The sequence below is a fragment of the Monopterus albus genome, unplaced genomic scaffold, assembly GCF_001952655.1.
Source record: "Monopterus albus unplaced genomic scaffold, M_albus_1.0 scaffold142.1, whole genome shotgun sequence".
Classification (NCBI taxonomy): domain Eukaryota; kingdom Metazoa; phylum Chordata; class Actinopteri; order Synbranchiformes; family Synbranchidae; genus Monopterus; species Monopterus albus.
The window spans coordinates 780,936-805,157 of NW_018128022.1; the positions used below are offsets into that span (position 1 = coordinate 780,936).

Here is a 24,222-nt window from a genome sequence, read left to right on the forward strand (position 1 = left end):
CTAACTGTATGTGTACCTTGTTTAAGTGAATGTAAAAAAAAGGGGCTGCAATTTTGCAACTGCGAGGTTCCAGTCCAAGTAGCAGTATCTCTAGTTTGGTTGTGTTTCATTAACAAAAAGGGCTGTGTGGGAAGTCTGTTAGGGTTCATGTTAGACATGAAAGGAATCTGCAGTGCATTAGGGAATAAGGTCATTCAAACTGGGGGAAGTGCACAAACATAAACAGAAAAAAAAGAGAGCCCTCGTCTCCAGGCTTCATTATGACAGGCCTGTTCAGTGCTGTGTCTGCTTGGCACCTGCTCTGTTTCTCTACAGGTCCTTTAAGTCACCTGAAGAAAACACTTCACACCTACACACTATTTAGCTGTAGTACTGCAGGACACACTGATAACCTGCCAAGTTTGCAAGACCCAGGATGTGTGAGATGACTCAGGAGGGGAATCACAGGTGTCATCAGAACTGCATTTGCAAGTTTCAGGGTGTTCTGCATCCTGGCTCTCATTGGGACACGTGTAGCCTCACGTACACATAAACTGAGAAGTCTAATAAGTCCTAATGGTTCATGGTGTTAATCGTTAATAATAATGTTACTGTCTTGCACCACCATTTGCTTGGATTACACATTTATTTACCTTTATTTATACTTTAAAATTTTCTGTGTTCTTATTCATGTTTTGCAAGATATGGATTACTTATCAGGGCCACCGCTGGCCATTTTCATTATCAACGAATCTGCTAATTATTGTCACAATTAAGGATGGGAAACGGCCTCCTTAGCCATAGCTGGCCCACCCACAGAGTCAAATATGTAGACACACTCATAGTTGAAGCATACATAGACTGGCATGTGGAAAAGAAGTGTCTTGGAAAGAATGTAAAATGTTTATTGTTTTTTTTCTCCTGAATTTCAACTGTCAAATCACTGAATTAACAAAGCAAGCTATGTTAAAAAATGGAAATGAAAGATATAAAGGAGGGAAGTTAGTGACACCTAAAAACCATTCAGCTGTATTCCGCTGCATTAAGACTTAATCAGGGTCCAGTGGTTTGCTTTATAAACTCATTCATTCATTCATTTTCTACCACTTAGTCCCTGAACGGGGTCACGGGTGGGGCCGGCGGCAATCCCGGTCAACCTAAGCTGCATGTCTTTGGTCAGTGGGAGGAAGCCGGAGTACCCGGAGAGAACCCACGCAAGCACGGGGAGAACATGCAAACTCCACACAGAAAGGTCCCAGGTGGGGCCCAAACCCGGAACCTTCTCGCTGTGAGGCAACAGCGCTAACCACTGTGCCACCATGCTGCTGATTCCTTAAAATCTGCAGTTTCTACTTTGAACTGCAGCATGTAATGGCCCCAGAGCTCCCCTGAACATATAGTACACCTGACTCTTAAATGATTACTTAAAATGGTTAAACAAATACATAACCTGTAAAAACCAAAGACTCAAATACTGATAGAATATAACCTGGTCAGTAAAACACAAAAAAGAAATAAGTTGATGAGGTGATCAGGTCAGCACCCCGCAGGCTCAGGTGGAGGAGAGAAAACACCATTGTCCACAGAGTTCCCAAAAAACAAGGACCTTTATGATGAGAGGCCTTGAAATGACAGTTCAAATAAAGACATACACGCGCTTCTTATTTAACTCAGCCTCACTTTCTTCCAACTAAACAAAAACAAAAAAATTCCACCCTTTTCTCTGAGCGAGGCTGCAATGTACAAAATTGGGACATAAATCATTTGCAAAAGAACCTTGTTCCGCACAGCAGTAGTCTAACACCTATTGCTCTGAGGAAGCTTTGGAGGGGGGCAAGGAAAGAAAACAGAGGATGGAGAACTGCATCATGCTGGAAGCCTCTACAGTACTATGAACAGAAACGTCAGGAATAAAGCAAGAATCTGGGGGTGAACTCTTTTTACATAATGGAAAATAAACAATAATATTGTGACTTCCAATTAAAAAAAATAAAAGAATACAGGAGCTTCAGTATAATACACGTACAGATTAACTGTACCTGCTCAGGTGCCTGTCTTCTTTCGCCTTTTTTCATTCTTTTCATTATTAGTTTGTGCGAGAGAAAATAAAATCTTTAAAAGAAGCAAACAAACTCAACAAACCTTCTTATTTACACTCAATACAGGTATTTAATTGCTTTATTACAACTCCAGCTGTCTCCATCCGTCCTCCATCCACCGACATCCCTAATTACTGCATTTGCAAAGTTCAGACACTAGGGGGGCGTGTTGGAGACTGAGGGCTGTTTATCTGGAGGGTTGTTGGTGTTGAAATACTCAGGAAGCTGTACAGATCCCTAAAATAAAGGCCTGACTGGGAAGGCTGCAGAGTTTTTATTTTTATGTTTTGTTTTGTTTTTTTCCAGCACTGATGCGTCCAGTCTGGTCACAGCCTCAAGCTGAGCCCGACGGCCTGGAGAGTGATGGGATTTGGAAGGGGTTTAGAGGTTGTCCCCGGGCTGGTACTGAGGCTCAGTGGCTGTGAAGTAGTCCTCCAAGAAGGCCTGCAGGTACTCGAAGGTGGGCCGCTCCTCGGCGTCCTTCTTCCAGCACTGCAGCATCAGCTCGTGCAGTGAGATGGGGCAGTCCTGGGGGCATGGCATCCTGTAGCCCCGCTCCACCTGCTCCAGTACCTCACGGTTGTTCATCCCTAAAACAAACAAACAAACACACACAGAGTGTGAGGAGGTACACCCAGGGGTTGTTAAACAGATCAACATGACAGTGGAGACTGAACGCTGATTTAGCCTCAGTGACCTTCAACACAAACAAATCGCTCTGTTACCAATCATTTCCTACCATCTTAAATCTGAAAAATCTGTTTAGGAGCTAATGTTTCACCAAGTTCTTTGCTTCTTTAGTCCCAAACAAACCCCTAAATCGTCAAGAAGCAGAGGCCGGTACTAATGAGCTACATTTACTCCAGTAGATGTCTTGTTTTTACTCTCACTCCAGTAGACGCTGGGAGACAAATGCACAGTATTTATTTACTCTGCAACATCTGCATTGTCTCCTGGCAGCACTCTGGTTTATTTAGTTTGTTTTATCCATGGTGTTATTGCACACCCTGCTCTTTCCTTGTCAGACTTCAGAGACTGGTGGATCAGCTGAAGCTCTGATAAATCTGATCACAACTGGAGAGGAAAGGAAAAAGCTGTAGCAGGAGATTCACATAAGACTGTCTCACTTTTCCTGCTATTAGCACACGGCTTTTTAACAGCACTAATAGCACAGCTCAAACTACAGTGAGCTCTAGATGTGAACGCTGGTCTGAGGCCAGCTGAGGACACTACACTGACAGCATGAACTACCTGCTTTCACTGCCTATGTGGAGTGTATTGGACATCAAGACTACTACTTCTTCCAAGCAGCCTCAAATGAAGAGAAGGAGAAATCATAATGAAGAAATGATGCACATGGAAAACAGACAGGCTACTTTCAGTTAATGCTGAAATGAGTGACAGTTTCAACTACTGGCAAAGGTGGAAGGGTAAACACACCTGCACTGAATAAATGAGAGCAAATTAAGAAACTGCACAAAATGATCTTCTAATTAGGCAGCATAAGCAATTTGTTATTGGTTCATCTTTAAAATATTTACTGTTGGGCTCATATTCTTATTTGCATAAGAAAAAAGCCACAGTATTGCCATATTTTCCATTTATATGATTTAATGTATTACACTGGTGGTATGTAACTATATATTTTTCACTGACTGACATATTTTATAATAATTACCCTTATTGTTTTGACACCACACTTATGGGATAAAACTGGGACCACTGTTTTGTGACATATTTAACTAATGATCTTGACGATGTAATGTCACGGGCTGCCTGTATATACACGTGTTGACTCCAATATTTTGCCCACATACAACAAATGACAGGAGTATTCTGTTATTTAAGTAATAATAGTTTTAATTAAGTAGAGTTTTTGGCTACCCTCCATGTCTGTCAAGAACAAGTGATGGCCTCAAAAATCTAACATATGTGGTAGCATATGCTACTCCCTCAGCTAACCTTCCTCACCTTCTCCGTGAAGCACAACCAGGCCACCAGCCCCATCTGGGCCCGTGTTCCCCCTCAACTTTTCCCACAGGTGAGCAGAGTTGATTAAGTGTTATCTCAGATTTTGGCAGGGGACAAAGGTTATCCAAGCATTAACCTTTTATACCATGAACAGCAGGAGTGGCCACCTGCTATCACAGGAAAAGCTGTGTGTGCTTCTGTTACCACCATATGTTTCATACAAGAGAGGCTTCCCCTTATCAGGCCACTTTATCGACTTGTCCACAGTGGCCATGCTGAGCCTCTAGTGCCAGTTTAACCCTCCTCCTTCCTCACCTGGGTAAGGCACCCGACCCTTGGTGACCAGCTCTGTCAGCAAGATACCAAAGGACCACACGTCTGACTTGATGGTGAACTTCCCGTACAGCGCAGCCTCTGGAGCGGTCCACTTGATGGGGAACTTTGCACCTGTGGGAGAGCAATGTGAACCTTGTGTCACATGCAGGCTTCTCTTTCATGTGACAAAAACTATGAGCTGTACATAGCTGGGATTTTCTGGTCCAGCTGGCAGTGCAGTTTTCACTGGTGCTGCCTGCTGTGGAAAGTTTGCTTTATTTTTTGTTGCACACTATTCCAGGTACATCCTAGTTAAAGTATAAGGTCAGCCATTTTCTGTATTAATACTACTGTATTTTGACTGTCCCCATACAGAGACTAAAACCAACAATGAATTGCCTCTACTCACAGTTAATGTCTGTCAGGCTACTTTCCTGCTTTTACCAAGCAGGAAATCATGCTCTCTCTGCCCCTGCTGCTTTGATTCATATTTAATGTCTCTCTTGTTGGTCCATTGACTTTATGGAACTACCTCAGCAATCAGAAATTTTCTGAGGCTTTCTTAGCAAATGAAGGTGCTCAGTTGTCATAGAGACTGTAGCAACTTCAGGAAAAAAACTCTAGAGTTGCTCAGTGGCTGTAGATGGGCCTTGTTTGCTGACTGTCCGATATGCTATCAAAACATTCATAAAAAGTATGTTTCATACCTTTATTCCAGTACTGACTAGGGGTTTTCTGTATGTTTCGTTTTGTGTGCGATATTTACCTTTATTCATTGATGTTGCTTGATTTTATTTAATGCTGTTATGTGTTTCATGTTGTTCCTTTGCTTTTATTGTGTATTTTCCTTTGTAAAGCACTTTGTAACTGTGGTTTACAAAGGTGCTATAGAAAATTTTACTTACTTACTTATTATGTGACCTGACTCAATCACCATGACAACAATAATAAACATCTCAACAATATTACCATAAAACACTCACTCATTCATGGCTCCTACAGAGTTGGTTCAGCTGTTAAATACAAACTTTAGTCACATAGTCATACAGTTATGTGATGACAAATGAACAATTTTCATGACAACTGAGCCACTCTATCGGCCGATAAAGGAAATGAGATATGGCTAAAAGCTCTGGAGGTGTCAGGGCCGCTCGGCGGCTGCTGCCTCTCCTCCACCTTTCTCTCCTCTATTTTCTTGATCTGCGGGATTCTGCACCTCAGCTGCGTGGCACTCCGTAATTGGCAACTCGTTTGTCGGTGCACACAGCTGGGGTGCATCCCGCTGATTAGTTTTCCTCCTTATTTATACCTCGGGCAGACGATCCACGTGGGGCGGATCATTGCAACAGGTAATGGACAAATACCACATGTACATGTACATGTACGTGTACTTAGTTTGTACCCACAGTACATGATAGTTGTTTTGTTTTAACCGCGTAAATACACATGTGCGAGTATGCTACGCTGACAGTAACTGTGCATTTTGGCTTGGCTTGATCACGACATTTATGCGTTTAGCAAACGTACTACTCCCAACGCTGACAGTGACTGTGTTGGGTTTTGGTTGTTTGTTTCTTTTGTTCCTTTGTTTTCTCTCTCATCCGCCGTCAACTCTCCTGTTTATTCTGTCTCCTTAACCATCTTCACTCCACCCCGGACTGTATACCTGGACTAGGCCTTTGTTAGGTTCTTTTGTTACTTTGTGTTGTTTTACCAGTAAACTGTCATTCCCCCCCCCCCAGCACCTGGGTCAGCATACTTGAGTCCTACCTTTGTTCTCCCTCACCCACCTGGGGAGGGGGGCGTCTCTAACAGGAGGTCAACAGTGAACTATAGCTCACTGTAGTTCTTCAGTCAACCAAAAGACAGAAATAAATTAACTGCTCCTACCAACAGCTACCACATCTTCTATGTGGAACAGAAGTGGCGCTAATGGGACAATTACATCAGCCACTGCTGGTTGGTTAGGGTGCAAAGATTAAAAACTGGTAATTCAGTCTCCCTAGAGACAGTCTCGGGCTAGAAACACTGGACAGTTTCTGTGCAGACGTATAGTATAACTTCCTTATAAGTGCTGTCTTTCTGGAGCAGGAGTGTCTGCTTCAGTGTAACAACAAGCAAATATCTGGAACAGACCAACTGCTCACTATTTGCTGGTCATTTTAATGTAGTCACGTTTCAAATTTTGCAGCCCTCTGAGAGAATTTCCTCCATGGCCTAATGCAGCATGCAAATGTATGTGTGTGACAATGTTCCACATAAGCATTAACAGCGTGTGTGTGCACCCCACCTTGCCGAGCTGTGTATTCATTGTCTTCGATGAGCCTGGCCAGGCCGAAGTCAGCGATCTTACACACCAGGTTGTCTCCCACCAGGATGTTGGCAGAGCGCAGGTCTCTGTGGATGTAGTTCATCCTCTCGATGTAGGCCATGCCTGCTGCCACCTGGAGCACAGCACAGTCAACATGCTGCATCAGCATTCCCAGGGCACTGCTTCTGGTGAATACTGTATGCTTCAGGATGGATGCATATGGAGGGAGCCTTTTGCATACATTATACTGAAGTCCTATGTTGTATGCAACTTTTATTGTATTAACAATATTGATATGTTTTGGCTGGCAGGGAAAACAGCAATGTCGACTCGGTTATTAAAAAGAATTTGAAGCCAAGCGAATCTGCAGAAAATCAGATTTCTGTGAGACAGAAATGACACAGGTGATTTATTAAATGCTAAAAATCTGGGTCAAAATAGGATGGACTGCTATGGGTGGAATGCATTCGTTATGAAGAATAACATTTTATTTTCTATGCTGTACAAAAAAAAATTAAGAACAGAGGAGATCTATTCATTAAGAGGCTGTGTTAGAGATTCTTCTAAACTGATATTCAGATTCTTTATAACAGACATACTGCTGCCTGTTACTAATTATTTCTTTGCTTCTGTTTTAGCCATCATTGTTAAGCTACCATCCATAAAACAACACTCTCTGCCTGCATTTCAAAATAAAGGCCTAAGCTGCTGGAAGGCTTTTAATGCAAATTATGTGCAGAAAGTGTTGAGTGTGATGGTAATTTGACAGTGATCAATAACCTGAAAAGTAGAAGCAAAAAGTAAACGATTTGTTAATAAAAATTACATTTCTTTATTTTACATTCTTTTATAGTATTTAAAGTGTCTACAGATGAAACAGTAAGTTCTCTGATCGGGGCATACCTGTGCTGCCATGTCCACCAGGTTTGGCAGCTTCAACCCTCGTCCTTCTCCATCCTTCAAGAATTCCAGTAGGCTTCCTATGGTGGACATACACCGTTATCTCATGTTAGTCCCTATGTGTCCCTCTGTGTGCAACAGACACAGTGATGCACATCAAAGTTTCCATTCATGTGTTCTCTGGGGTTTAATGTGCATCCACAGCTCTTTCTTGTGGGGCTTCTAAATTTCAGTGTTTTGTAGGATTGTTCTGAAGGCCTTAATCATCTTCAGTCCCTTTGAAAACAAGGACTTACCACACAGAAGAGCTACTGGTATTCTGACAGGAATAGAACAAAAACAATCTCAAATGAAAAAATATATTTTGAAAAGCCTGCATGCATGCTTAGGCTTAAATACACACTAACACACTGGTACATATACAGTATAGAATACAGTGTTTACATTTTGGCCATTTTGTACCTTGTACTGTGCTACTGTATCATTTGTTGCTATTAACGACATGTTAGGTCTGCAGAACTGTGACTGCTCAGCATGAGCTGCTTGTGTTTTCTTCTACAAGGTTCTGATGGCAAAACAGCTTGTTGATAGTGAAGATAATAAAAAAAACTTGGACATCTGCTGCTTTTTTAGAAACACAATGTAACAGAGTCATCTCCACTGCAAACCTTTCTCAGAAATGAAACACCAACACAAGGATTGCAGCAGTTCTCTGAAACAGAAGTTGCCTACAGTCATACTAATAACATACAGTACTGCTTAGCTCTAAATCCCAAAGCAAAAGACAGACTGCTAACATAGTTACTGTGGGGATGCTATAGCATGAACACACACAACACAGTTGTCTAGTGCTGTGGTGGTGCTATTAGCAGCTGAACTCTAACATCAAACAACCTGCACTGTAGGTATCTACAATATGGTAAGTTAAATTCAGTTTCATTTCCATGTGAAACAATGCTTGATGCACAGCTTTGCCTGGTTTCCTTTTTGCTGCTTGTGGCTCAAACTCCTTTCTCTTCAGCTCCTACCCTGAAATAAAATGTTGCACTGTTTTTAAAATTTAAGTAAACTAAATAAGGTGTGTTTCTGCCACAAATGTCTGCACAAAGGCTCAGAGAAACAAAGCAATCGGCATATTTTACACTCAGATTCGCCACCTACAAGTAAGTCAATGGGTTCAGAGAATATAGAGTCTGGAGATGACTTTGAGCTATGATGTGCTGTAGAGCTTAAGGCCTGGTCAGGTCAGGGTTCTGTTACTTTCAGTCAATTCCATTTCAATGTATTTTCTTTTACAAAACACCTCTTTTTTTCTCTCTGACTGTGCCATTAGTTTGTTTCCATGTGTTGCAAGTAGATACAAAATGCCCAGGGTGACTATTCAAAGATACCAAGTGTAGCCAAAGTGCTGCACTCTCCTGTGAGTAACCTGTCAGTAATGGATGACATACAACAACAAAAATATTACTTGTCAGGTTCAGGATTTCAGATTTACCAGCAGCAGTTGTAGCTTTAGACCCCTGTAGAACTCAACTCAGTAAAAACTGTAGATTCACGGAGCTGAAGGTAGGGCTTTTAAGTTCAGGTTTGTTTTCATTTTACATTTTAATATCACTTTTTACAGTTCTGTTTCTGTTTGGTAATACAGATAAAAAAATCGAATGAATTGCATTTAAAAATGTGCAAAAATTCATAGGGACTAAATGCTTTTGCAGAGAATATAGTTCTTTGATGTAGGCCGTGCCTCCTGCCACCTAGAGCTACACCTGCCATGTTAGCGAGCAGTGTGTATATAAGCATATATTTGTTTGCGTGTTTATCTACCTTTGCCCATATACTCTGTGACAATGTAAATGGGCTCCTCGGACACCACAGCATAAAGCTGCACCAGCTTGTCATGGCGGAGCTTCTTCATGATCTGAGCCTCCTCCAGAAAGGACTCGGGGGACATGGTGCCAGGCTTCAGAGTCTTCACCGCCACCTTAGTGGTGCCGTTCCATGTTCCTGGCACATGCACAGACAAGCATCAGCACACCAGAGCTATCGATTTATATTTAAATCCTGTCATTTTGAAGTCTCACTTTGAAATGACAATGAGGTAAACATGCAACAGAATGAGATCAGGAGACCGTGTGACAATCAGCCCATCTGATGCACAGGGCTTGCGCCGAGTATGAGATTTAGAATGGACCTTGATTTGAAATAGCTTTAAAAAGCCAGCAGAGAGATCCAGCAGGGCTTCGAGAGCCACAATATGCCAACAAAGGATTAGATAATGCTTTGTTGGGTAATTAACAAAAGCCTGTAAGATCCTCTCTGGTGCAGTGACACAGCAGGACTGTGCCACCAGTGTGTACTTCATCTAGCTACTGTGGCAGAGTATATGTAATGAGATATGAGTCACTGTAATCACTTAAATAAAGTAGTACTCTATTGATCTCATTCTGTCCCAGCAATGGATGCAGGAATATTAGTAGAAATACACTGCCAAATTAAAAGTCACACCTCTACAATTGTATGCACTTCAATGCAACACATCTGCCTTAACGAAGCTCAAAATGTTTGGTCTTATACTTGTATAATGCTTTTCTAGCACACTCAAAGTGCTTTCACACTATTTGGCCATTCACACACTTGTATTATCACCAGGAGGAACTGGGGGTTTAGGGTCTTGCTCAAGGACACTTCCACATGCTGACTAGACAAGCCGGGAATTGAACCGCTAACCTTCTGGTTAGGAAACAACCCACACTACCAACTGAGCCACAGCCGCATCAAGTATATATTTATTATTGAGGTCAAAGGTGCTGCTGTACTGGACTACATTATACAGAGGTGTCTATATCTTTGTCCTCCCTATCTACATACATGAGAGGGTCAGAATATTAAGAACAGCTCTGAATAAAATGTAGTCCAGTACAGTGCCACCTTTAACTATGACCTCAATAATAAATATATAAGTGATTTTAGAAATTTATGATGATTGCACAAGAAACTGAAACATTTTGAGCTTCATAAACATATGTTAAGGTGGATGTGCTGCATTGAATTGCATATAATTGTACAGGTATGACTTTTAATTTGGCAGGGCAGTGTATTATCACCTGACATTTGGCCTACATGTGTTTGGTGGGTAAAAGGGTTTAATTTAAGAGTAAGCTCATAAATCAGGCTAAGCATATGATGGTCACCTGCTGGGTTGGGAGGTAATATGACCCCAGAGGCTGGGTGTAATCTGGGAGAAGCCTCATGCTCTGCAGTATGGAAGTCCAACATGGCAAATATTGCTGGGCTTCTTGAAATGCCAGTGTTAGCTGAACTCTGATTCAAAGTCTGTGACAACTTTTTGTTGTTGTGTCTCAGGCTGAATTGTCTGGCAGTGGTGAAGAGTGAAGTTATTATTTTATACAAGCAACTTCACAGCTCAAAACGTGTGATTTGACTGGCTACATGTAAACAAGTTCAGCTGACTAGCTCCTGTTAGCTAGAACAAAAACATCAATAGTGACATAATTCTGGACCAACCAAAATAAACTGTGTATAGATACAATAACTAACCTCTTTTGTCATAGCCAACAGATACTAGTCAGCTAACTAGTTTCCCCCGGCGTTTTACTAGACACCAAAGTAAAGTAAGTGTTAACAGTACCAGTTAGCTGGTGGCTAATTTACAGTTATGTCACTTTGAAAAAAAACTGTCTGCTTTGGTTTATAGATTTTATTCTATTTATATTTTTACAGAATGTCCATCCATCCATGTGCTACATATATTTAATACTGACCATTTTGGAGTGTCATACTGCAAAGCATACTCACTTTAATACTGGAAATAACAGTGAGATGGAAAATTGTATTTATAAATAGAAGCTGAGTTTCAGCCTTACTTTATGGATTATGTGTTACAGAACAAATACAAAAATCCTGTGGGAATGCCAGAGAGGGATAAGATAGCATTTGCTCTGATTTCCATTTAGTAAACAAAATTGCAACATGTTTCTTGAATGCAGGGAAAAGGACAAATTAAAATCTTCATGTTTATTTCCAGGGTGACTCAAAGTGAAAATTTAAAAAGGGCACTATAGATGGCTTCCCTTACCGTAAAACACATCAGCAAAACATCCTGTCCCCAGCTTTACTTCCAAATTAAGTGTGTCTCTGTTGATCTCCCAGGCATCATGATTCAAGCCCATAGTGTCAGGGATGTAGTTCACACACACGCCCGTTAAATTACAACACAAACCATCCGCACTCTCTATAGGGGGAGGAAAGGTAAGGCACACAGGGTTAACTAATGGGGAGAGGAACATGCAGTGAGGGACATGGAGGGAAGCCATATTTTGACTGAGAGCAGAGTCTCCTGACATACTAGATGTTCTTCCACCTGATTCTGGGAGGAAGGGGTCAGAAACCACAAGTATTTTGATGGCAAGATATCCAAACTGAGAATTATCAAAATTTCTTGTCCTGTTTTCTCATTTGGACCCTTCCCCTCCCAGGCCAGATTTTTTTCTTGTGTTCCTGAGTCAGTCTGGAGTCTCTGCTGGTTCAGTGTGGCTCTTTCCTTGTGACCTCGACTTCTGGAGGTGACTGGATCCATACCCATCCAGACCTCCCCAAACTGCCCATTCCCAAGTCGCTTGATGAGCTGCAGTGATTCCCGTGGGATCTCCCACACATCTTTGGTTTTGACGGACAGGTCAGCGAGGCGGGGCATCCCTTTGTGGCAGGGAACCACCAAGCGACAGCAGAGGCCGGCGGCTCGGTCTGCAGGCCGCATAGCAATGTACAAATAAGAGCATAAAGAGAGGTGGACAGAGTGTTAGCACAGCACCCTGCAGGAGAGAGGGTAGAGCCTCAAAGCAACACAACAACTTGAAACAAGGACAACAAGGGGCAGAGTAGATATGAAAATTGAAAGCAACTCTTTTCCTCCTGGCTGGCTGCTTCCAGGTCAGCGGATTCAGTCTAACATGGCCTTCCTGATTCTTAATGATCATGAGATCAACCAGAGTAATATGCTACTAAGGATTCATCTACAGGAGCCAGAGTGACAGAGGTGCTTTCACAATCTTAACACCTTCAAGGGGAAATTTGATTTCAGTGAGTCAGTTTACTATTTATTTTAAAAATGCCTGTGAAAGTTTTACATCATTGTCTGTAGCTCTGGGGGACTTTTGTTATGTCTAATAAAATAACCCAGATGATGTCATTGTGTGGGCTCAGAGACAAAAATTCTGTGTTCCAAACAAGTCTAGCTATTTGTCAGGCAGGGAGGGCCTAACAAGAGCACTCTTGAGTTCCATTATGGAAATCGTAGGATCCAGGGCTTTTGGAGCTTGACCCTAACTCCTGTTTCGGAATCTAAAGCATCACCATTACATTCAATTAATTATTTTATTATTTTATAATAATTAATTAATTTAATTATTATAGTTATTTTAGGCCTAATTTTCTCTACTATAGGTTTCCTTGTGGTGACCCCAGCTTGTTGAATGAATACAGACTGAGGATGGATACAGGTATAGAAAAAGTATATGCTCTAGGTTACAGCTCACTTTGGCTAACAGCACCTACAACTCATAAACTTTATTATAATGGAAGTAATTTATGTAAAGAGATCACTCTGGCTGTCAGTTACTCACTGGGGAAACGTACACCTACAGCTGTGGTTAAACATAAAGACAGCGTGGGGATTTTATTCACCATGAGAAGCATTAACAGCTATGCTTGTTAGGCGGCTGAGTGGCACTCCATTTCAATCCTGCCCTTGTATGGTTGTCAGTGTAGCTAATGACACCATATCGTCTGTGTCATGAAATCAAACATCCTCGGCTTTTACTCTGGAAGAAGTGCTGGTGTTATTGATTTTACCTGGGTTATTGATTTTAAGGCAGTTTCCACTGGTACCTCCATGCTGATATCTACAGAGATCTCCCATTCAATGCTGCAGGGACAAACTGACTCCCCTTTCCTCACCACTGGCAATGATAAGGCTTCAGGGTGTTTGCACATGGCAATAAAGACAAGATAAAGGCCTGTGTCTCACCACTGGAAATGTTCAACCTGAAACTTGGCCATCAAAGCCTGCTGCCTCAGACATCAATACTGCTCTATGTTCACTCTGCTGGCTGTCATAAAAGCTGTCGATATGTAGACCTTATCAAACAGCAAGCATCAAAACAGGCAGTGTTTCCTAGAACACTTAGGCTTCAAATGGTGAGGTTTGAATAGCATTTTGATCAGAATTAATAAATCTGTCAGTGTTCAAGGTTTGTGTTGCTGCTACAGTTTGTGCCAGAGCAATTCAACTGGCAGAATTAGATTTTATCTGACATTCACTTGTAGTTTCTTCATAAGATGGACAAACTTTGACCAGGATTGTCTAAAAAAAACCACTATAACTATTGAAGTCAATCAGGATCACTTTGATCGTGTAAATCAAACTTGTGGGGTGGCTGATTCTTGAGGCTTGAGAATATTCTACAGTATATGATGCCAGATATGATTTTATCTCTTTAGAGACAGACGAAAGCAGAAAGCCATAAAAGCACAAGCCCTGAAAGAGTCAAGGTTATTTGAAAAGGTGTGCTGCTGGCTCCATACGTCATCTGGAGTGCTGAAATTGTAGAGGGACTGTTAATGTTCCATGATACAAACACATACAGAAAATCCATGGTGTTGATTTTAGAGCTTAAACATCGATATGCCCATGTGCCAATTAGAGCATAACAAGAACAGCATCCTTTCGATAGTGAGAGGAAGATAGAGAGTGGTAAAACAAAATATATGTAAGAGAACACAGACATACAGTATGTACAGGCACCCCTGCATTTCTGTCAGTTAAGGCACCACTTCTCCCAGAAAATTGTTCCAGTCACAAAATTCTTTTGTATTCTCATGTTTATTTCTTTTGTTTGCATTGGAATGACACAAAAAACAGAAAAAGCCCAATCTGATCCATTCCACACAGAACTCCAAACATGGACTGGACAGAATTATTGAAACCTTTTCAAAATGATCAGATATAGTTGTATTTCCAGCCTGTGATGCTCCTTTAATTTGTAATGAAACTCACCTGTAGCAATCAACAGGTGCTGGCAACATAGAAATCCCACTTGTAACTAGTTAAAATGGAGAAAAGTCGACTCAACCTTTGTGTCATGTGGACCACACTGAGCATGGAGAAAAGAAAGAAGAGCAAAGAATTGTCTGAGGATCAGAGAACCACATAGTGGGAAAGCCTGGACAGTCTCAAGGCTCCAAGTCCATCTCCTGGCTGTTCCTGTGTCCACTGTGGGCAACATTGTCTAGACGTTTACAGCCCATAGTGCTGTAGCTAATCTCCCTGGACGTGGACAAAAGAGGAAAATAGATGGCAGACTGCAAGGAAGGATTGTTTGAGTGGTGGATAAAGAACCTTGATCAACATCCAAATAAATTCAAGCAGGACAATGACCCAAAGCAGATTTCAAACAGCACCAGAATTGGTTTCAGACAATGAGCTGGAGAGTTCTGAAGCTGCCAGCAATGAGTCCAGATAGAGCTCCTGTGGAGAGATCTCAGAGCAGCAGCTGGGAGAAGGAACCCTTCAAATCTGAGAGACCTGGCAAAAGAAGAGTGGTCCAGAATTCCAGTAGAGAGGTGGAAGAAACTCAGTGATGGTTACAGGAAGTGACTGATTTCAGTTATTTTGTCCAAAGGGTGTGCCACCAAATATTAAACTGAGGGTGTCAGTAATTCTGTTCAGTGTGATGTGGATCAGGTTAAGCTTTTTTATGCTTTTTGTGTTGTTCCAATGCAAACAAAAGAAATAAACATAAGAATACCAAAGAATTTTGTGATTGCCACAATTTTCTGGGAGAAGTGGTGCCTTAACTGACAGAAATGCAGGGGTGCCAATATTTTTGGACATGATATAGTATGTTACCATTACACACTGAGCTCAATACACACATCTGGATGAGCTCCCAGTGATCCAGTCCTAAACTCTGACACATTAGCTCCCTATTTCCCCTTTGATTAAGACAATAAGCAGCCTTTCCACTCTCATTGCATTTCATGTTTGCTACATTAAATTTAATGTGATGCAAGATTAAAAAACATAACAGATGCAAGTAAGGTAGCAAATGCAACTGATTTCACATGCAGTCGCATTCTTCTCTTTATGTGTCTCATTCTAAGTGCCACCTTTTATCCCTGTATCTGAAAGCTGCAGACAAAATGCAATTACACAGAATAACAGTGTCTGCATAATGCATTTTGGATCAACTGAAGGAAAATGGACACCAGACTGAAGAGAAGACTTAAAGGATGCTATTTGGGCTTCTGCAAATGGGGCCATGTTAACGATGCTCTGTCTCCACATCTTTCCATGGGAACATCTGTCTGTTTCTCTTTTTAATGGGTCAACATCTTTTTACGTAAATAGATTATTTTGACTGTATGCATCAGTGATGCAGTGTACTGAACCAAATTCCAGAGATCTAATATGGTAAAGAGCTTAAGGGCAAGATACAAAGAGTTAAACTGAAAAAACTACTTCCAACAGACATGATGTCATCCAATTTGTGGGCAATGAAGTCTTTCGTACATTCAAGGTCCTTCAAGTACCTAGATGTTGTTTATGCCTGTATTTGCTACTGTGTACCTCTGTTTTCTGTCCTGACTACGTCCTCAAATGAACTAGAATATGTTCTAAAATGAACCAGAATCCATCCATAGATTAACTGGAATAAATCCTGAAATTACATCAAAATTTTGCAAAAATACACTGAAATTAACTAAAATATGTCATAAAATTAACCATGGTGTGTCAAAATGAACTTCTACATACAAAATCAGTGTAAGTGTCAGCGAACAGCTTAGCTTCTTCTTACCTGAGTAGTGCTGAACCAGCTGTGGCAGCGTATCAAACTGAGCCCTGGTGGTGATATAGTAACCTCCACTGTCCAGTTTGCGGATCTTATAATGCTTGACGTGGTCACCTTTCACATCGTCCCAGTCTCGTATGGACAAGGAGAAGGCACCTGGGGGGCACAGATCAGGGGTTGAGAGGATGAGGTGTCACTGACTGAGCACAAACAATAAAGTATAAAAGTGACAACATCATGATTTACAGTAAGTCAGAACATATCTAATTAAAAAAATAAGTAAAGAGAACAGAATATGACAAAGCATTCACTTTAAGCAGTTGATACTTTTCAAAACTCGCTGCAACACTTGCAACTGGGTGGACACTCCAAGAGGAGTGGCTGACACATTGCTGCAGTTCACAAAAGCCATGTAGGAAATATTAGAGCACTGAAACATTCCACAGGTTCAAGGTACAATCTCAGCCTGATGTGAATGTTTTTTCCCCCACAGTTGCAAATCTCTCATGACATACTCACACACACTCACACACTTATACTTGGAGTCACATAGGCTGAGAGCATGAGTGTGTCTATGGTTTTTACCCTTTGTAGTTTCACTCTCCCGAATGAGATAGGTGCCGCGAGGGTTGCCAGTGGACAGCAGCTGCCTCTCTGCATCCTTACGGCCCAGTTTACCAAAGTACCAGCTGCAACCGCAGGACAAAACCTGTTAACTCAGACTGAGGTGGGGGGTGTCGCTTAATGCCATTCTTAGAAAGAATCAGAAAATCCTCCATAGTACTACTCCATTGTACTCACTTTATTGATGATGTTGTGTAAATAATTTTAGTCAAACACTGTTAAGAAAGTGAGAGCAAGTGACCAACAGGATTCAGGAGTTTCTGGTTCCTTCCCAGTCAAGCACCAACCTTAGTAGTAGTAATATTAAAACTAGGGTTGTGTTGATCTTGTTACCTGAAAATTCATATTACATATACTGTACAAGAAAACATTAACTTAGATGGCGTTTCTTACAATAAGGGAGTGGGCAGATTGGAAATGACATCAAACCTAAACCTGGTGACATTTTGTCCAGGTCTTACATTAGTTTTTTGAAAATAAATGTGTATAGAAACAATCATTTCAGATCCCACGACATGAGCTGCACTTCTGATTGTGGCCAGTATGCCTGAAACATTTGCTGTGGGTACTGCTGGTGCCCTCAGGATAATTTCTTATATTTCTGGTGACCCTCTGACTTTTCAACTAAAGCCCTTATCAGGCGCAAAATTCCCACTTGACAAATGGACAAACAATAGGACTGAAACAAAGGATTTTTTTTTAGTCAGGATTATTCTGCCAATTATTTTCTTGATTCATTTTATCATTTGACCTATAAAACAACAGAAAATGCAGAAAAATGCCAACCACAGCACAAGGTGAAGTAATCAGATATCCTGTTTTGTATGACCAACAGTCCAAAAGCCCGAAATATACACTCCACCATAAGGTAAGACCAAGAAAAGCAGCAGATTCTCACACCTGAGAGAGTTGTTACAGCTGCAGCTAAAATCTATTGCATTGGGCTGACTACTGTGACATGAACTGAGGCCGAGCCATTTGTAATCAGGACCCTCCATGACCCTTACTTTACCTCCACTCATAGGAAAAAATGTACCTTTTTAATGATGGGTGACGCTCTAATGCCAGCAAAATTCTTTCCAACACTTTCATGTTATAGGGTGTAATGAACACCAGCTCTGTGGTTTGTATTTTAGCATTTTAACCCAGCAGCTGATGTGTGATGAATTCAAGGCCTGATGCGGGGCCATAAGAATGTCCAGTGATGTTATCCAACCCTAACTCTTTACTTGTGACACTGCCACCAAACACAATGGTCAACAGTAAAGTAGACATAAAAAAAGTTGGAATTTTTTTCATTATCTCATGACAACATAACTTGTTTGCGTGTTAACTGACACTGCAACTGAGTGGAGGATGAAAGACAGGAAATGTGAGCGCTATGACACTATAGTCAAAGTGGGTTTTTCACACAGTTAGATCTGTGTTGATAAGAGGAGCTGCACTCACACCGCCTCTCTGGTTTTAATTCTAGCGTGCTCTGGTGGGCTCATCATCTGAATCTGCCTGGTTGTGACTTGACTGAATCTTTATACCGAAACCTTATTCTGATGCAGGTACAGTGGGTGGAGGGTGTCAGGTCTGTTGTGGCAGTTGATGCTGCACACAAAACCACAAAAATATTAAAAGGCTTTTATTTGCTCATTCTTTACCATTCTTAATACATGAGAGTGCACCTTGGTTTATGGAGGACATACATTTTTATGCTAAAAATGCACTCAATGAACTGTAAAATGAAAAAGCCCCACCAAAGGGTATATATTTACCTCTCATCCACCGTCTGGCTGACATTTAAAATTCTAAATCCATCTCTTTATAGTGTCACATAAATGCCAATTTACCAGGCTAGTAGAAACATCTGCCCTGAAGGGAAAATAGAAACTGACACTGACTTTTTCTCCTGAATTTTGTTCCTCAGAAGGTTAACTCTGCACATGTGAACCTGTCAGTCTGTGACCTCGCATCCACTAATCTCACGCTACATTAGAGCAGTCTGGATGAAAGTCACTAGTCCTGGACCACTGTACTGTGGGTCTCAGTGGTGCATTTACACACACATACATGTACAGTACTTACTCCTCAGCCTGGATGGAGTCTACTGGAGCCACGTAATTACTGGGAATGTAGCCACTGCCACCGGTGGTGAGTGAGCGAGCGTCCCACCAGTCCCCTTCACTGAAACAGAGAGAGGGAAAAGAGAAGAACATAAGAAACACTCAAACTTTAAAAAACATTATTTCATATTATATGAGCTGACATTCTCTGTGCCACTGAACACATCAAAGTAGTTTTAGTCTGACTTTCTTGCTAATAACTGGCCATGTGGAAAACATAGGAACAAGTGAGCCTGTAGGGAATAAAACAGAGAGCTACATGTGGCTCTAGAAAAGCAACTTGGGGTTTGGCTAGCCCTGCAGCCACCCATTCTAAAAATGTATACACACATAAACACTGTTTCTTTCTGACAATGAGACAGGAAGAACAATATCTCTTGACTAGAGGATGTCATTAGCCTAGCTGAGCATGGAGACAGGAAGGAGGGAGAAACCGCTAGCTTAGCTCTGCCCAAAGAAAACATATACAGTGCTTTCCAGCACCTCTAAAGCTCACTGCTAAATACACTGTATCCTGTTATTTTAATCTGTAGAGAAAGGATAATGTGAAAAAGACAATTAATAGCTTTTGAGGAAGTCACTAGATTTAAATTTGTAACAAACAGTTGAAGGGACTGTTAACTCTAGTGGTATTAGATAAGAAATACATTAGCTCCAATAAGTATCTCCCCATAGATTTACATTTTTAAATGTTGTTTTTATATGTAGTTTGAATAACAAATAAGACAGAACATATACATCATCGAGCTTTAGAGGTGTAGGTGTGTTTTTGGTCTTTAGACAGAGCCAAGCTAGGTTCTTCTCTCTGCTAACCTCGACCTGACTCCAGTTCCATACTCAATAGACAGACACGAGGTCTTCTTCTCTCACTCTCAGAAAGAAAGCCAAGAAATATTTTAATGTCTGGAGTCAATCTGCTCAGTTTAAGAAAATGAATAAACATGAAATAACTTGATGATATGATCTTCATGGGTAATATTTAGGTGGACAGCTCTACTAGCAGACAATCTATGTCTTTGTCACCTATATTTTAACTGTGGCCAGAATCTAGCTGTTTCCCCCTGCCTGTCTGTGTTAAGGGAAGTTAGTCCTGACTCCAGATCAGACCTTAATGCATACATATGACATTGATCTCACTCAATGGAAGAAAGCATATACAAGTATTTCACAAAATTAACTGTTTTACTTAGCCTACAGTGTTAACACTGGGTTTTTAGCTTCTGAACGTAACTGCTTGTGGGTGACACATCAATCAAAGTGTAGCTGTTTTGAAAATGGTGTCTGATAAATGTCTGGAAAATGAAAAAAATGGCAGAGGAGGAGGAAAGAGAGGCTTCTTAAAGACCCCTCAGCCTTGATGCCCACACAGCCATTAGTGTCTTTCTCTGATGTCCTCTGTGTATCTCTACCTCAGTAAACAACAGCGGTTTTTTGGGCCCATCAGTCCCTCTGCATTGAAAACTTTGTTTGTTTTTTTTATCTGTCCAGCCACTCACCTCTTCATGTTTGCTCTTATTCTCTTACTGACATATTTCACATTTCAGGTTTCTTCCTTTAATATTCCCTCTTTGTAATATAGTTTAGGCCTAACAATCATCACACCTCCTCCTCCTTTATAGCTTTTCACTGTAAAAGCCAGAAAAACAATTAATTTGGCCTCATTACTTTAAGGTGCTGGGATTGTGAAGTTGTATCAAAACATTAACATCCATCCATTTTCTACCACTTAGTCCCTGAACGGGGTCACGGGGGAGCCAATGCCGGCCGGCCATAGGGCGAATGCTGGGATTGTGAAGTTGTATCAAAACATTAACATCCATCCATTTTCTACCACTTAGTCCCTGAACGGGGTCACGGGGGAGCCAATCCCGGCCGGCAATCGGGCGAAGGCGGGGTACACCCTGGACAGGTCGCCAATCCATCGCAGGGCAACATTAACATGAGAAACAGAACTTTTATATGAAATGCATGAATATTTCATTCATTACCTGCAACAACTCTGATACTTACCAGATTAAAAAAAGGAAAGATATAAAGCAGAGTGGCTCTAGAAAATGAATGAATGAATGGGATGCAAATTAAACTCTTGATAGGGTGTTGCTCCTACATGAGCCTTCTCTCTTGGGCCACTATTTTGTGCCACTGTTCAGGAATCATGCAGGTACAAATCCATCTCAGGAGAGGCTCAGAGGTCAATTCCGACACCCACAGAACCCTTGGGTTCTTGGTTACCAGTCTGACCAAAGCCCTTCATCCCCGATTACTGTGTTTGCCTGGGCGGCCAGATCTATGAAGACTGCTGGTCATTCCAGATCTCTTCCATTTGAGAATGATGGAGGCTGCCATGCTCTTGGGCACTTTCAGTGCTGCAGACGTTTTCTTGTATCCTTCCCCAGATCTGTGTCTTAGCACAGTCCTGTCTCACAGGTCTGTGGACAGTTCTCCCCACCCTGACATACTGTACATCACCAACTATGAGGCCTTTCCTAGTTCTATGCAGTGCATTAAATTGGGCCCAGGTGGACTCTGATCAAGCTGTAAAAGCATCTCATGGTGTCTTTTATTTTTAATATATTTTCAAAACACTAGAAAAAGCTGTTTTCACTTTTTTATTGTGGAGTACTGTATGTAGATTGATGAGGAAAAAAATGGAATGAATCAATTTTAAGATGAGTCTGAAACATAACAAAATGTGGATAACTTGAAAGGGTCTGAAAACATTCTGTTCTGACTGTAAGACATTTCTGCTGGTTTCATGCATTAACTTGAGGAAGGTTATAGTGTCCTCACATCTTCACTCTCTTCTAATCTGTGAATTCACATCAGGATGGATGGAAACACACTTACTGCTCTACACTGGAAAAAGGTACAGAAGTAGAACACCAAAGCTGAAACAGTCCCACATATATACAATATTCCATCTGGTTTGATCAACTTTTTCTAAAACTTACAGTTGAGCTGTTTTAGAAATGTTACTGGGCTGGTTTTAAAAAACTCTATTTTTGACCCATTCTTAATGACGAAATAAGTTTGGGACTTAGTGCCATAGTACAGAAATCAAAAAGTATTGTGTGTGGGACCAATGAATTATTGGTTGAGATCTTTTCATGGAATTTGTCAAGTAGAAAAACATGGCAAATAATATCCTTTAACTACAGTAGAAGCAGATAGGGCAGTAGGCACATGGAGGGTGAAGGTTTCTGTGTTGTTACTGACATCTGTTTATCTTGACTCTCACGTCTACAGTCATTACCATCATTTTATTTGTATTCTTCATTCCTTCACTCTCTGCTTCACACACATCAATATCCAGCTGCCTTAAGGGACAGTAGTGCTTTGCCATCCGCCATTACCAGTGCTTACACATATACACAATCACACATGTACATTTCCTTCTCCCATCTCTGGGCTTCGACAAAGTCTCTGACACACTGTACCACCCAGTGCTTGTTTCTATCACATCCCTTACACACCAGGGCCCGGTTTTTCAAAAGTAATCCACTAGGATTTTGGATAACGGATTGGATCAAATCTTGAAAATGGGTTTTTCAAAAGAAGAAACGGATTACATAATCGGATTAGATCATGTAATCCAATCTTGGTTTTGATCCGGATCAAACCTTCATTTAGGGTTTTTCAGAACTTTTTTGTAGGATTTGGATCACTTTGATCCAGAAAATCTGGATTAAACTGATCCCATCAGAAGGGTGGATTCAGCGTGGATTCCATGCCCAAAATGTTATGAAAACGTATGACTGGACAATAACCCTCAGTGCAATACCTGTAAATATATACCTTGTACATACTGATCCGTCAAATCCAGACAGTGTGTATGTGTATATAGTACTTTATTTTTCCTCCTAAGGCACATTCCTTTGCTTGATTGCACATTACTTCTTTACTTTTCTTCTCAGCCTTATATTGGTTACTTGCCCACTGCTGCCTTACATAAGGACATGTACATATGCATTGAGAGCCGCTGTACCAGAGTACAATTCCTCGTGTGTCCAAAACACCTGGCCAATAAAGCTGATTCTGATTCTGAGTGAGTGTTTGTGTGTGTGAGACAGAGAGAAGGGAGTTGAGGAGGAGGCAAAGCTAGTTCCTCATTTATGTAGAATAAATCCATGATGAGGGATCCCCTGGGGATAACATCCCAGTCTGAAACAGGCCTGCGTCCCTTTGTGCATAGTCTCTTAGGAAGGAGAGAGGGGTGAGGGAAATACTGAGACCCAGCAATCTGCCTTCTGTGGGAGAAAAGTCTGCAGGAGTGAGAAGATGTGTTTATGTGACATATGTGTGTTTGCATAGAGCCAGTGAGACAGAGGCCAACAGTGTAGGGTGGGTCTGTCTCTGTCCCGCAGCCTCTTTTGTCACCAGAAACAAACCCCCTTAAACCAACCCTGCCCTGCTGCAACAAGACAGAAAAAAACAAGAGTAAACAAAGAACCTCCCTCCTGTCTCCAAATGGATTCAGATCCTCTCTCCCTGTGGTGACTGCTGATGAGAGAATAATTAAACAGGACTGTGTTGACTGAAAGGAGTCACATAGCACAGCGAGCCATTTACAACACTGCTGTGTGTTTATTCATAGCCTGCAGCTGAATCAAAGTGACAGTAATTTAATTTACTAATAGTGCAGACTTGTAGCATTCAGTAAAGGCAGAAGCTGCTTTTTGATTATGTCCGATGAAGCTTCACAATAACACAGCCTGAACTGAATAAACATTCATGGATGGAGCTCTGTGAAGATACCATCACAAAAAGGAACAACAGTGCCGTCTGTCAGCTGAGGCAGTATACTGGGATCTCTGATGGCCCTGCCTCATGTAAGCCATGCCTTTTTGGGCTTTTTTGGGGGGGGGCATCTGTCACTCACTTTCTGCCAGCTCTGACAGGCTGGAGCAGTTGAGGTTTGTCCAGTAGGGGTCAGTGTGGCTAGCTAGAAGCAGACCAGTCCACATTTGAGGCTGTTTGAAGCAGTGAGGTGTGGGAGGAGTGGAAAAGGGTTGAAGATGCAGCTCTGTTTGGTTCCTGCT

General features: G+C 41.4%; 1 protein-coding gene across 5 annotated transcripts in view; it reads right to left on the minus strand.

Annotated features, from left to right (window-relative positions):
* Nucleotides 1-2,141: 2,141 nt before the first annotated feature.
* The window catches only part of fynb (FYN proto-oncogene, Src family tyrosine kinase b), a 90,660-nt gene continuing 68,579 nt past the window's right edge, over nt 2,142-24,222 (minus strand). For 4 of the 5 annotated variants that reach the window (XM_020614100.1, XM_020614101.1, XM_020614102.1 and 1 more), the window contains 9 exons: nt 19,146-19,244; nt 17,031-17,134; nt 16,452-16,601; nt 12,175-12,339; nt 9,400-9,579; nt 7,579-7,655; nt 6,655-6,808; nt 4,365-4,496; nt 2,142-2,668 (listed from right to left, as the gene is read on the minus strand). In XM_020614100.1, the coding sequence (XP_020469756.1) occupies nt 2,460-2,668; nt 4,365-4,496; nt 6,655-6,808; nt 7,579-7,655; nt 9,400-9,579; nt 12,175-12,339; nt 16,452-16,601; nt 17,031-17,134; nt 19,146-19,244 (1,270 nt within the window). In that variant the 3' untranslated portion in view covers nt 2,142-2,459. Of the gene's footprint in view, nt 2,669-4,364; nt 4,497-6,654; nt 6,809-7,578; nt 7,656-9,399; nt 9,580-11,671; nt 11,828-12,174; nt 12,340-16,451; nt 16,602-17,030; nt 17,135-19,145; nt 19,245-24,222 lie in introns of all 5 variants that reach the window. The other variant, XM_020614104.1, reaches the window with a different exon arrangement.